Source organism: Schistocerca gregaria, chromosome X, assembly GCF_023897955.1.
Source record: "Schistocerca gregaria isolate iqSchGreg1 chromosome X, iqSchGreg1.2, whole genome shotgun sequence".
Classification (NCBI taxonomy): domain Eukaryota; kingdom Metazoa; phylum Arthropoda; class Insecta; order Orthoptera; family Acrididae; genus Schistocerca; species Schistocerca gregaria.
In genome coordinates, this window is record NC_064931.1 from 174,710,367 (window position 1) to 174,724,544 (window position 14,178).

The window sequence follows — 14,178 nt, forward strand, 5'->3', positions numbered from 1 at the left end:
AAAACTATCATTTGCAATTTGTCTGACAATGTAACCAACGACCTGCGCCAACTTCACATGGGCAGCACTAAGTACCAATAGCCAGATAACTCGTCTGGTGTAGCGCTAATAAATTGTACTCACAAACCTTCCTCGTGAATCACACTGTATATTAGTGAAAGCAATATAAAAATTGCTGCAGTAGTTCCTGAGATTAATCTTCACATACAAACAGAAAAATGTGGCAGGAGATTTTAATTTATAATATATAGTGATGTACTTTCACGTCAGTTGTGTGGCAGTGCTTGATTTTTTAACTGATTGTGATTGACATTCTCTGTGGCCACACCCTTCCAGTTTTACGTGGGAAATGTAATGATACAGGATTCATTTCAGCATCATTTATGCTGTGACAGTGTCAGCAGTCTTGACAGCAATGAACCATAGTCGGATGAGATATGCCACATTAAAGCTTTCTTTGTATGTCACTTACACACCATTTTAGTTCAAGTGGACACTTTAGGTTGTGTAATGTTATTAATTTCGTTTTAATGCTGATAGTGAAACTTTGCATCTGCTTGTGGCAAGTGACACATTTTATTGAGATGTTATCAGCTACTGCTCAGTGTACCAGATATTTGTTATTACATCTCCTTCTGTATTTCACTACTGCTTCATTGTCAGCCTAACACCACAGTAAATATATATATATATATATATATATATATATATATATATATATATATATATATATATATATATATATATATATAAAATGATCTCTGTTGGATCAGTTGTGTGTGATGTGAATATCAGCAGCCCTTTGTATTTTCTTGGAGCACTCTTATACTTACATTTGTTTCTGGTGATCTGTCTCCATGGTAATTTATTGAGTTCTTTCAGTCAGTAAGTTCTCAGTACAGTCAATTTATTCAAGCTCATAGTTTTATTTATTCCTTATGAGAGAAACTAGGGTAGAATAGCATAAATTTTACGGTCTTTCTAATAAGTTTATCATTGTATTACCTGTATTTGTTCTGGAATCTATGTAGATCATAGTAATTTAAGATGATGATGCAGTTATAGAGCCATAAAATTGTTGGCTATAGCGTTTATTCTGAGATGTGGAGTGGATCCTTTGTAAGAAGCACCTTCCACTTACAGAAACCCTTGTAGCTTAATGCCAATTCATTTTTATTTTTTTAAATTAAGGCCTTACTTTTTATTAAGTAAATTGCAGGTGAATGTGACAGTAATCATTATAGTTCACGTGGGATGATTCTGAATTCCATTTAATTGATATGGAGACTGTTCAGTGATGATCTTGTTCCCCATGGCAGGATGTCATGTAGTATTTATAGATAATTGTGAGGTCTGTGTTTTCCATCATGTCGTTTGTGTGAGTGAACCTAGCAAGAATGTGTACTTAACATCTAGGTACTTACAATATCTTTTATTTTGTATTTAATTTTACTTGGGAGATGCAAGAAGTGGTGGGGCGAAAAAATGGTCGACCTATAGTCGACCTCGTGTAGGTGAAATTATGGGGCTACTTTTGCAGATTTGATTTCCCGAATTATTTTGGGAGGCTTTATGAAATGCAGAGAACTGAGTTTCTTACATTTTAACTGTACCGACTCACTGACTCAATTCGAAAATGCAGGTTGTAATGAACAGTATTATGACAAGGAAAGTTGCTACTCTGTGAAGTGCAGAGATGCTGAATCGCTCATAGGCACAACAAAAAGACTGTCGTAAAATAAGCTTTCAGCCAGCAAGGCCTTCATCAAAAATGGTCACACACACACACACACACACACACACACACACACACACACACACACGACAGTGGCTTCAGTTGTCAGAGACTGCAGTCGTGTGTGTGTGTGTGTGTGTGTGTGTGTGTGTGTGTGTCCTATTTCTGACGAAGGCCTTACTGACTGAAAGCTTATTTGTGACAGTCTTTTTGTTGTGTATCTGCGACTCAGCATCTCCGCAGTATGGTGAGTAGCAATTTTCCTTTTCATAATTTTGTTATACAATTATTGACAATTTTTTGTAATTATCAAGTGCAAAAAAAAAAAAAAATGTGATGTGTACAAGGAGTGCTTAAGTTACAGGATTTTTGAGAGATAGATTGTACACTATATATATGGGCAGTGTATACCATGTTTACCTGATTATAAGATCAGGTTTTTCTCTAAATTTGCCATGCAAAAAATGTAGGGTCATCTTACATTTGCAGATGAAACTTTGGCAATTGAGGTCATGTGCTGATTTATTTTGAAGAATTTGGAAGGACTGAAGAGGGAACTAGGACACCGACTTGGCAGAGAACTAGGGCAAATGTGGGTAGGGGAGAGATGAACAGATGAATTTTGTAATGCTGCCAACCATGTAACACATACCTCGGCTTTTTGTTAACATCTGTCATGTTTAAACTGCAGTTTGCCTGAACCTACTTGCAGTCAGAATTGAATTGACTTTAAAATTGGACAAATTCTCAACAATAGTGTGTGTTTCTGCAGGAGACGATAAAAGTCTAGGTAGGGGCCAGTGGCATACTTTCTTGCCCTGTGTAACACAGTTGTCACTGAGAGATATGATGGGAACAAAAGAGGATCTGTTAGCTGCTGGGTCTATACAGCCAGTGAGAGAGCAGTGGGCATATGATATGTTTGGAAACAATGACGAAGAAATATTGTCACATTCTCACATCTATAAAAGGTTTATCAAAATGGACTTTACAACTTCAAAAACTGATATTGATGTATTCATTTAACTTGTAGAAATGGTTTCGTATCCATTTATAGCAAAATACATAAAGCTTTTTAACCTTTCACATAAACAGCTTCAATGTGACTTCCATTGGTTATGCTTCGCATATCCCGTCTGAAGTTTGATTTCTTGCAAGACTTGCTGCAGTATGACAGGCATGACTTGTTCAGTTGCGAGATAGTCTAGCTGTGAGCTCTGGTAGAGGAACCGGTAATGGTGGAAAAAACATGATATCTTCGATGAATCCCCAAAAGAAAAAGACAAGAGGTGTCAGGTCTGGTGAACATGGGGGCCATGCAGTTGGCACATCTCGACCCATCCACTTTTTTAGAAAGCGGACATTTAGAAAATCCTGGATGTCATTGGTGTGATGGTGCACAACATTGCATAAGCTGTACACTGCGTTCTTGGTCACCAATGTCAGTCTGGAGAATTAAAAAGTTTTCCGGCATATCTAAGTACACAATTATGTTGACAGTTTTCGTCTTGGAAAAAGAACAATCCATTAACCTTGCTCTTACGTAATGCACAAAACACGTTCAATTTTGGGCTGTCATGTACCAGAGATTTCCATGGGTTTTCACAGCACCATATCGTACAGTTGAGTGTATTAACTTTACCACTTAGGTGACAAGTTGACTCAATACTATAGATAATACTATTGAAATCTTCATCCAACTGATGTAACATTTCCACACAAAAGTCCTTAAGAGTCATCCTATCTGTGTCATTTAGGTCGTGCACCATTGTAAGCTTGCATGGTTTGAGATTCAACCATTTTCTTGGCAAGCGCCAGACAGTCACATTTTGGGTGCTCAGCTCTTGCAAAGCACACAGGGTTGATTTTTTTGGACTTTTCACAAAGCTGTGTCTCACTTGCTGTACAATGCCGTCAGATGCATGGGGGCAATCTGAGGATTTGTTATGTCTTACTGAACATCCAGTTTTAATAAAACATGTACGTCACCCATAAATAGTAGGCCTACTGGGAGGATCTTTACCACACACTGTACAAAAATTATGTTGCACAGTTGTCGCAAACTTCCTCTTCAAACCAGAACACACAAGGAGAATACTCGGGTCCGGTAAAGGCAGTCATCTTTGCTGCAACTGCCACTAGTGCTTGAGTTCGTGCAATTCTATAGTAGCATACCACATGGGTCAAAACTTGATCTATTTTCCTTGAAGACCAACACTAAATGTGTAAGTCATATGAATAAGTTTTTACTAATTTTCAAAGTTGTAAAATCTTTTTTGATACATTGTGTACAGATGCAGAATCGCTAGGTGAAACTGTCATCCCATTGACAATGCATACCTGACACATTGCCAACCTGTGAGCATTAGACACACTCTTTCATGACTGGTAATGGCCCCAGTGTAAGCTATAGCCCAGGAGACAAGTTAATGCTAACAAAAATGTGTTCCTGCAGAACACCTGAAACCCAACACAACAAATAAAAGTGCAACAACTGTACAGCACTGTTGATTTTCATGATTTGTTACAGTATTATAGAAGTCTTGAGAATTCTGCCCATTCAACTGTAGGGAGAGCTGAGAGGTTGAGTCACGGTATTGTTGTTATTCAATTTGCTTATATTTCCAGTGCTGCAAGAACTCTATAATTAATGTCAAATTGCAACTGTGACTTTTGAGAAATACGGATCTACAAGTTCACAATTCACCGCTAGTCCACACAGACAATATGACACTAATTTTAAGTTAATAATGGGTGATTCATGAAGCAGAAGCCAGAAGCACCTCTGTTACTGCCACAGAAGTGATGTTCATATGTGGTGTCAGATGCAGAATAAATGAAAGAGCACCAGACCTATGTACCGAACTTTAAGGTAACCAAAGCAGGCAAAGTTTCACAAACTGTACCAGCAGATTTTTCAGTATTTGCAAGAGAAATGCAATGAAGGTATCCTGGTTACTAGAGAAATTATCAGAATGAAGACCCTGGAGATCAAGAAGAATTTTCCAGCTGCATGTGTTGCGGGATTCAAAGTGAGTACTAGCTGGTGCATAGGGATGATGGAGAGTGTAGGGCTAACATTATGACACAGAACAACACTAGCCCAGTGACTTCCTACGGCGTACGATGAAAAACCAGTTGTATATCAGTGTCGCATAATCAGTCTGAGGAAACTGTACGACCATTCGCTAGGCCATATGGTCAGTGCCAATCTGGTGCCTGTTTATTTTGATATGCTGTCAAATGTTGCTGCCACTGTGCACAGCATTAAGCGTTCCTATAAGTAGGTCTGGCAGTGAAGAGGCCAGACTAACAGTAATGCTGGGTGTGTTAGCGGATGGAAGAAAGCTCTCCCCATATGCAATTCTTCGCAGGGAAAAGAAAGTGATGAATGACAAATGACCATCAAGATTGGTTGAAGGTGCCTTGGAACAGAATACCAGGGTTTTTGCTTAACAGAAGGAAAATGTTGGTGCTGAATTCTTTCGGGGGATACCTCACCCAGGAAGTTAAAGATCTGATAGCAAAGAACAACAAAGACCTGCCAATAATTCCTGGTGGCATAATCTCATGATTTGAGTAATGGATGTTGTCGTGAATAGACCTTTTCAGGCTCACCTGCAACAGCCTTACTATGAGTGGCTGCTTCAAGGAGACCGTGACCTCTCTCCAGGAGGGGAAATTATAGAAAACTGTCAATATCCAGACTGGGCTGGTGGATCCTTACTGCTTGTGGTAAAATCTTGAGTGAATCTATTATGAAAGGATTCAAAAAGTGCTGCATACACAGTCCAGCGGATTGCTCATAAGATGACATACTGTGAGAGAAGTATCGGGAAGAAAGAAATGCCAGTAGGCTTAGGAGGAGGAGGAGGTGGTGGTGGTAATCCATTTGTTTTTGTTTCTTATTGTATTATCAGAATGTACACAGTCAATAAACAGCATTAATTTAGAATAGTTATAATGTTAAAATTTTTAGCCAGGTACTTTATACCAGTAAAACAATTTGTACCTTTGATTAGTTGGAATATGTTAAAAATAAAACTTTCTTCAGGAGCCTTAAAAAAGGGGAAAAGGGGGGGGGGGGCGGTGGTCTTATATTCAGGGTCATCTTATACTCTGGTAAACATGGTAAATCACTTTGCTTATTTCTGTAGCATTTTAGTGTCAAAAATGTTAATCATAAAATAGGTGTATTTCCAAGTGTGTGTGTGTGTGTGTGCCAATAACAGGCAACAGGAGAATGGGAACTCAGTGGAAATAATAAACCTCGATCGCAGCAGATCTGGCAGCCCATCAGTCAACTCAAAGAACTACAGACGTAGGCACAGTCGTTCTCGGTCACGAGATCGTCGCCATGGTAGAAGATCCAGGTCGAAATCATCCGACAACAGAGCACGATCACAGTCGAGGCAAAGGAGGAGAAGGTATAGTGTGATAAAATTGTTCTTTTTCTATGTAGATAATATTCTGAGAAAATTTGTGATACTTAGCTTTTTAATAATAGGTCAAGGTCACGAGACAAAGAACGTGACCGAGAGAAGGACAAAGAAAGAGAGAGGGAACGGGAGAAGGAGAGGGAGAGAAGAAAAAAAGGTCTGCCACCATGTAAGAAAGAACATTTGAGCGGTAAGGATTCATTTCATACATTGTGCATTTGTACGAATGGAAGTGTATTTAAAAATGTAGTGTGAAAAAATTTTTGCTTTTCAGTTTGTAGCACAACTCTGTGGGTTGGACATTTGTCAAAGTTGGTTCATCAGGAAGAATTATCAGACACCTTTGGAGAATATGGTGATATAGTATCAATAGATTTGATACCACCTCGAGGTTGTGCCTTCATATGCATGAATCGACGACAGGATGCTTTTAGAGCACTACAAAAACTAAAAAATCACAAACTACAAGGAAAAGCAATTACAGTAAGAAAACTAATTCATCTTTTGTCACAATATAACTTTCACTTAAAGGCTGTGTTTACGTGTGTGGAGAATATTTGCCCAAAAACAGGTTTCCAAAGCTCTGTTTCAGAAAATCTCCATGTGTTTACACTATGAAGGAAGCAGAGAGTTTCAGTGTGTAAAAACCTTGACATTATCGTTTATATACAGGGTGAAGCTAAATTCACGCACTTGGGCTTCGCAGTGTGATTCCTTACATGCCAGCGATAAAAAGAAATCTCTCAAAATTTCGTCCGGCAAGTACATCCAGCAGAAAACGGACGTTAAAGAGTGGCAATCTGGCAACACTGTAACCACATGTATGGTAACTACCTCTGTCAGCACACATTACTTGTGCTGTACAGTTGGTGCAGTGGGTAGGGTTTTGGGTTAGCATGCAGGAGGTCAATGGTTCGATCCTATTTTGAGGCATATGTTTTAATTTGGTAAATGTAGTGCAGGTGGCACGGTACTTGGCTCTTAATTGTCAACAATGACTACAGCGGGTTCTCTAGAAGACATTTCCAGTTCCAAACGACAGTTGTAGAAGTGGAAGATTGGTCAGTTTTTAAAACAGCCCTTTCCACGTTGTGGGCGTGAATTTATTCTCACCACTTCATTTACTAGGTGCGAAACTTGTTTTCTTTGTATCGTTCTCCAATGGTACCATAAATTAATACCGAGTATTATTCTTGCCTCATTCAGGTCCATTACATTTCGTTAGGGCCTTATGTTACCAGTAGGACTAACAGCATGCTTTGCGAATACTGTAAGTGGTTCCAACAAGAACAGGAAGCCAATGACAATTTCGTGAACACTGTAATAAGGCCAGATGAAGCAGCATTCCCTCTTGAGGGTGTCTTCACACCATTGGTGTGTTGTTAACCTGTATGTCAGCTGCGACCGTGGATATCAAGTTTGCTTTGGTATCAATGTCTGGGCCGGAATATTGGGTAACAGGTGTTTGGGCCCTACATATTGCCTGACTAGTTGTCTGCACGAAGGTATCATTCATTCCTCTCAAACTATCTTTCTGATGCACTGGAAGATGTTCCACTACATGTTTGGCAGAGTATATGGTTCCACACGAAGGTACGCCTCCACACTCTGGAATTAATGTGCGACAGTATTTGGACAGAACATTTTCAGGTGGTTCGGACGTGGAGGTCCAGTTGTATGACCACCTTGTTCACCTGACCTAAATCCCCTGGATTTCTTCATGCAGGGACACCTGAAGGAGCACGTATACTCTACTCTGCTGACGAATATGGAAGAATGGGTAGTGCTTGTTCGTGCTGCTCTTTTTACTGTGGATGCAGATTTTCTGCGAAGGGTCCAGAGCTACGGCAGGTTGCACAGCAGTTGGACATACAGGGAGGTCGTGCAGGTCATGCGGTTATTAATTTGGACATTATTACTGTCACCGCTTGCTATTGTGCATCATCTGAGCGCTCGTATTACATATAGTATAAATGAAAAGTGGATGTTGTGTTATTTTACTGTGCTATCGTCTTTAGCATCTCGAAATTGATAACGTTTTTGTAGTTATTCTGCCCTATGACAGGTCATTTGTTTCAACTGTCTCTTTCTTATTTGTCTAATCACATATTTATATTCAACGTTGCAAAATGTTGTAAATTTAGGATACATGTGACCTAAGAAACGGTGTATATTATAGTATGAAATGTCAGAATGAAATTAACAAATAAGAATAAAATGTGTCCCAACCCAGGGTCGAACCCTTGACCTCCTGCATGCTAAACCGAAACTGTATCTTCTGCACCAACTGTACAGCACGATTATTGTTTGCTGACAGAGACTGTTAACATACAAATGGGTACAGCGTTGCCAGATTGCCACTTTTTAACGTCCGTTTTCAGCTGGATGTGCTCACTGGATTAAATTTTGTGACAGACCTATTTTCATCACTGGCATGTAAGGGGTTGCGCTGCATAGCCTGAGTGTGCGAATTTCACTTCACCCTGTCTAGTAGACATAGGGTGAATGAAGTATCGTCACTGTAGATGTAATAGTATAAGGCCTGCTCCCGAACTTTGGGGAAAGTAATACAAATGTCTGCTTCTTTTATAAATATAAAAATCCTTCATATCTTCTGAAAATATTTTTCTTAAATGTACATTATTTTTTGAAGATGATTTGCAACAACAGTAATATAGTTCAAAAATGCATCACACAAAACTGTATTAATACTTTTTTATTGTTACTACTGATTTTGGTAATATACCATCTTCTCAATATCTGTATCAACCAAAAGAAAGCAAAGCCAACTACAGAAAAATGTGGACATATATTGTTAGGTTAATGGCTGTATATAAAGTAGTACATACGAAAAAGATTAATATTACTTATGTGTTACCATAATTTCTGCCATGGAAATCCTCATTTTCATATAAAATCTTCAGTTGTCCATGAAAAGAAAAGTAATAAATGCTATAAGCATAGAAAGGCATAGGACTCATTAGGACAGTGAGTTCTAAAAATTTAAAATTCTTATTTCTTTAAATTGTTTGTGAAGCTATATTCACTACATACACTCCACAGTAAACATTACACTGTCTTAAACCATGTAGTGAACACACTGTGATGTGATTTTCAAGATTGATTTGAAGACAGAAACATTTTGTTCCAAGGATTCTAGCAATCTGTACAGTTCGTTATTTTGTTTTAGCACAGAGGGGGAGATTAAGGGGGCAGATATCTTGTGATGTAGATGCAGAAGTATATGGATGGATTTTTAGCTTCCAACTACTTGTTCGGAAAGCTAAAGGAAGCACACTACAGCAGACCAGTTAGTTTTTACTGCTGCGTCTTCTTGTAGTGTAATTTTGACAGTTAAGTTCTGTTGCCTTGAAGAAACTACAGTGTTCTTTTCTTTTGGTAACACTCTTCGCTCTCTTCTCTTGTGTTGGATAAGTGTCCTTCGATGACTCCTGCTTCATTTCAATAACAAATAGATACAGCCATCTTTAATTACAAGTGAAGATACCAAATATCATAATTATACGTGTTGAGCGTCTGTTATTGTTCTTAGGTCTTCAACCACCAGGTTGGTTATCAGCAGTTCACTATGTATTTCTGTCTTTGACCTTCCTCTTGACAGCAGTGTAGGTGGTGCAGTTGGTATACTACATGATCTAGTTGATGTATTCTAGTTTCAATCTTCCTCTCATACTTTACCCTTTTACTCTCCTTTCAACAATCATGTCTCATTAGTTGTCCAACTTAATAGTGCCTTCTGTGTTCGCTTGTCAGGCATTTTCTCTTCCTCGTGTTGACTGGGTATTGTGTGCTGTCCTTAGGCTAGTTAGGTTTAAGTAGTTCTAAGTTCTAGGGGACTGATGACCATAGATGTTAAGTCCCATAGTACTCAGAGCCATTTGAACCCATTTGCGTTCGCTTACCTTCGGGAGAAAAGGCTTCTCTTCATCCACTTTGTGGAGCACTTCTTCATTGGATATCTTGTCTACCCAGAAAATTTTGAGGATTCTGCAGTAACGCCACATCATGAAGATTATTATTTTACATTTTTCTGCTTCCCTGAGTGTCCATGTTTCACTTCCGTACAGCAGCACACTCCAAACAAACGTCTTTATTAAGTTTTTCCTAAGATGTTTGTCTTTGCTGCTGGACGTGAAAAGGTTTCTCCTCCTGTTAAAAGCAGCTCTTACCTGATTTGCAATATCCTTCCTTGACCTTCCATATTATGTATTTTTACTCCCTCTGTAAGCAGTGTCCAGTCACTCATTGTTGTGTGAGCACTGGGCAACAGTGTTTTGTCTGCTCACCATTAAGATTTTTGTTTTACCTGTATATATTTTTCATATTATAGGAAGAGCTAGAGTGATTTCCATCTGGGCCAGCACCATTTCTAATTGTTCTGCATATTCACTAAACACTGTGGTATCACAGCAAATCTCAGCATGTTTTTTTTCTGACCATGAATTTCAATTCCTCCTATGGCTCCCAGTTTTCCATAGCTTCATCTGTTGCCCCCCCCCCCCCCCCCCCCCCCTGAATGTATCCATTGAACAAGACAGGAGAGAGTGTGCAACCCTGTTGTACACCCTGCTTAATAATAGTAGCTTCTTCTTGATGTTCTCCACACCTTATCCCACCCACCTCTTCTCTTCTGTCCTTATACTTTATGCCAATCTCTCTCAGCTTTTTAAAAGGCTATGTGACCAGTCTACCCTATCAAATTCTGTTTCGATATATGTATCTTGACCATCCTTTATTCTTTTCTCAAAAATTAATCATGAGCTGAGTATCACTTCTCATGTGCGTACACCTCTTCTAAAGCTAAACTGGTTGTCCATTATCAATGCATCTAGCTTGCCTTCTGTCTGCCATAAAATGATAGAGATCAAGATCTTCGAGGCGTATATTACTGAACTGAAAGTCCTGTGTTGTTCGCATCTGTTTGAAGGTGCTTTCGTTGCTACTCTTGATTTTCACAGCATTCTCCAGTTCCAGATCTTCAGTATTTCCTGCTTAGAGTTTTTCATGGTATTGTTTCCACTTTCTACAATGCTTCTGGCTCTGTTAGAGAATGTTAAATACAGAGACATCTATTCCTGGAATAGTGTGATGTGCATGTGCAAATATTCTGGACATGAAGGTTTTACAGGCAGCTGCCATTGATTCCAAGAGCAGATTGAATGTACTAGTAGGTGTGTTGGATAGACACAATGTGTTGGCAATAGAATGCATGCTTCTTTGTCTCAGTCAGCTGAAAACTCTTGTTGTGGTTCCATGTTCATATAAGTGTCTCTGAAGCTTTATTTGTAAGTACTAAAATTGTTATTTATTTAACATATGTGTGTTCATCAACCTTACATTGTATTGCAACCTGTTCAGTGGTTTATTCTTTCCTAGTGCTGGACTGCAGTTCTTTCCATTCAGGCCTGATTGTACAAGGCATGTCCAGAAAGTGAGAGTACTGTGCCTTCTACACTCAAAGGGAATTTTTTTCAACAGTTGCCAGTACTGTTCTCAAGGATAATGTGTTGGCAGTAGAATGCATGCTTGTTTGTCTCAGTCAACTGAAAACTCATGTTTTGGTCCCATGTTGAAATAAGTGTGTCTGTTCTGAATCCCACCAGCTGTGAAGTGAAGAGCATAATCCAGTCTCTTCTTGCAAAGGGAAATGTGCTGTTTCAGATTTTTAATGAAATTGGAACTGTTTATGGGTGTGGTGTGTTGAATCATACTGATATGTACAAGTGATATTGTGAGTTTAAAATTGGCAGAATGATTGTTAATTATGAGCAAAGGAGTGGGTGTCTGTCAATTATGACCGATGACATGAAATTTTCGCTAAATGTATTGCCTTTTCAGTTGACTTTAGACGAGATGAACACAATGTCTCTGCATTAAGTCATTACTGAAACATATGGTTTTCAAAAATTATGTGAGAATTGAATGCCAAAACAATTTACCAATCAGTACGAAATCAACAGTATTGTATCTTCAGGGATACTTCACAATCGGTTCAAACTGGAATATGAACAATTCCTTGACTACTGTTACTGGCAATGAAACATGGGTGATCCACTAGAGCCCTGAGGTGAAAAGACTATCCATGTATTGGTGACATCCCTCCTCTCTGTCAGTGCAAAATTCAAAACCCTTGTTTTGACCTTAAAAATCATGGCCTCAGTTTTATGGGACTGTAAAAAGGTTTCTCCTCTCTGAATTTTTTGCCCAGGGGAAACAGTTGATACTGTGCAGTACTGTGAAGGCTTAAAAGAACTTTGGAGGACAATACAGGACAAAACAAGGGGATGGTATCAAAGGGATTGTGCATGTTGCATGACAATGTACGTCCGCACGTAGCCAATAGTTGGGACATCATCAGCTACCCCATTCACAGCTCTGATCTGGCATCTTCAGGTCCCTGAAGTTGTTTCTATTGACACCGAGGTCCAGTGTACGTCAAACAATTGGCCAAAGTGGTGAAGGGAGACTTTTTGAAAAAGGTATAAGAAATCTCATCCCTCAGCTCATGGATTGGGAATGAAGCTGACACTGTTGAAAAACAATATTTCATGTAAATTTGTGGATTTTTAAGTTTTTCCTAAATATATTATCTTTTCAATTTGTAAACAATTGCGTATTCTAAATATCTGGACAAGCCTCATATTCAGTTTTTGAACAGCTTCAGTGATAGGAATGTAGTAGTCTAGCATGTAAGGCATATGGACTGCAGAACTGACACAAAGATGTTATTTAATATATACTGCTCAAGTCCAGTAATAATGAAATGATTGTGAAAGTTTATAACTAACATTCTGGGGATGAAGTTTTCCTTTAAAGAATGTATGATTAAGTTAGTGCAATTTTTTTGTACCAGATCAGATATTTGCCTCTCTCTCTTCTTTTAAAAAACAGAGTGATTTACTCCAAAAAGTTTCTCAGTTTTAACCACAAAACTTGAAGGATTACAGAAAGTGTGGATTGTATACAGTGTTGTACATGCTTTTTAACTCTTACTGTTATTCTGGCTTAATAGCCACAAATTTCCATTACAAGCATTCTCACAAGAAGAAAAATTGTGTCCTGGTATATAAGGGGATATGCCAGGAACATGAGCTGATTAGCTGTGTAGAAATAATAAACATGAAAATGAAGAGTTTTGTTTTTCAGGTATCGTACACGTGCATTTCATTTTTCTGTGTAACCACACTTTAATTCAAAAGCTCTTTGCTTCACAACAATTCTTTTCAAACCCTCTGTTAAACATTTTCTTTTTGCATTTATACACTGATTTACATTTGTTGGCTCTTTAAAGTAACCCAGTAGCACGAAACTGGCTATTAATGTAGATCCAATAAATAGAAATTTGCAAATAAAAAGGTAGTTTTAGTTAAACAAAGTCATTAACCAATGACTTAGAAGTGTGTTGCCTGGTATTTTTGTCAACGTGGCACTGAAATGTTTAAGTTCTTTTTCCTCAAACTGTTAAAATGTAATACATGTGTTGTGATGCTGGAAGAGATTAGTGATACTCACAGGGTACATGATCATTGTGAAAACAAAATTATGCTGCCGCATGCAGTTGTGAAGGATTGTAATTTCAGAGTAACCATTGTTAATTAAATGTATTTTGTTTCATTTTTCAAATTGTTTAAAAAAGTGCTTGCAATGTGAGAGATCTATAAAGCCTTCCAGAAACCCACAAAAGGCACATTATTCACTGAAGAGCCAAAGAAACTGTAAAACCTGCCTAATATCATGTAGGCTCTCCGTGAGCATGCAAAGTGCCTCAACATGACCTGGCATGTCTGAAGTAGTGCTGGAGGGAATTGACACCATGAATCCTGCAGGGTGGTCCATAAATCCGTAAGAGTACGAGGGTCTCGAGATCTCTTCTGAGCAGCACATTGTAATGCATCCCAGATATGTTCAATGATGTTCAAGTATGGGGAGTTTGTCGACCAGCAGAAGTGGTTAAACTCGGAAGAGAGTTCCTGGAGCCACTGT

The 14,178-nt window shown here is 38.6% G+C and overlaps 1 protein-coding gene across 9 annotated transcripts in view; it reads left to right on the forward strand.

The window, feature by feature from the left end:
- Positions 1–14,178, forward strand: part of LOC126299535 (SR-related and CTD-associated factor 4) — a 197,143-nt gene that overhangs the window by 93,274 nt on the left and 89,691 nt on the right. For 4 of the 9 annotated variants that reach the window (XM_049991518.1, XM_049991519.1, XM_049991516.1 and 1 more), the window contains exons 9-11: positions 5,968–6,162; positions 6,243–6,364; positions 6,449–6,657. In XM_049991518.1, the coding sequence (XP_049847475.1) occupies positions 5,968–6,162; positions 6,243–6,364; positions 6,449–6,657 (526 nt within the window). The remainder of the gene's footprint in view (positions 1–5,967; positions 6,163–6,242; positions 6,365–6,448; positions 6,658–14,178) is intronic. The other 5 variants (XM_049991525.1, XM_049991521.1, XM_049991522.1 and 2 more) reach the window with 2 other exon arrangements.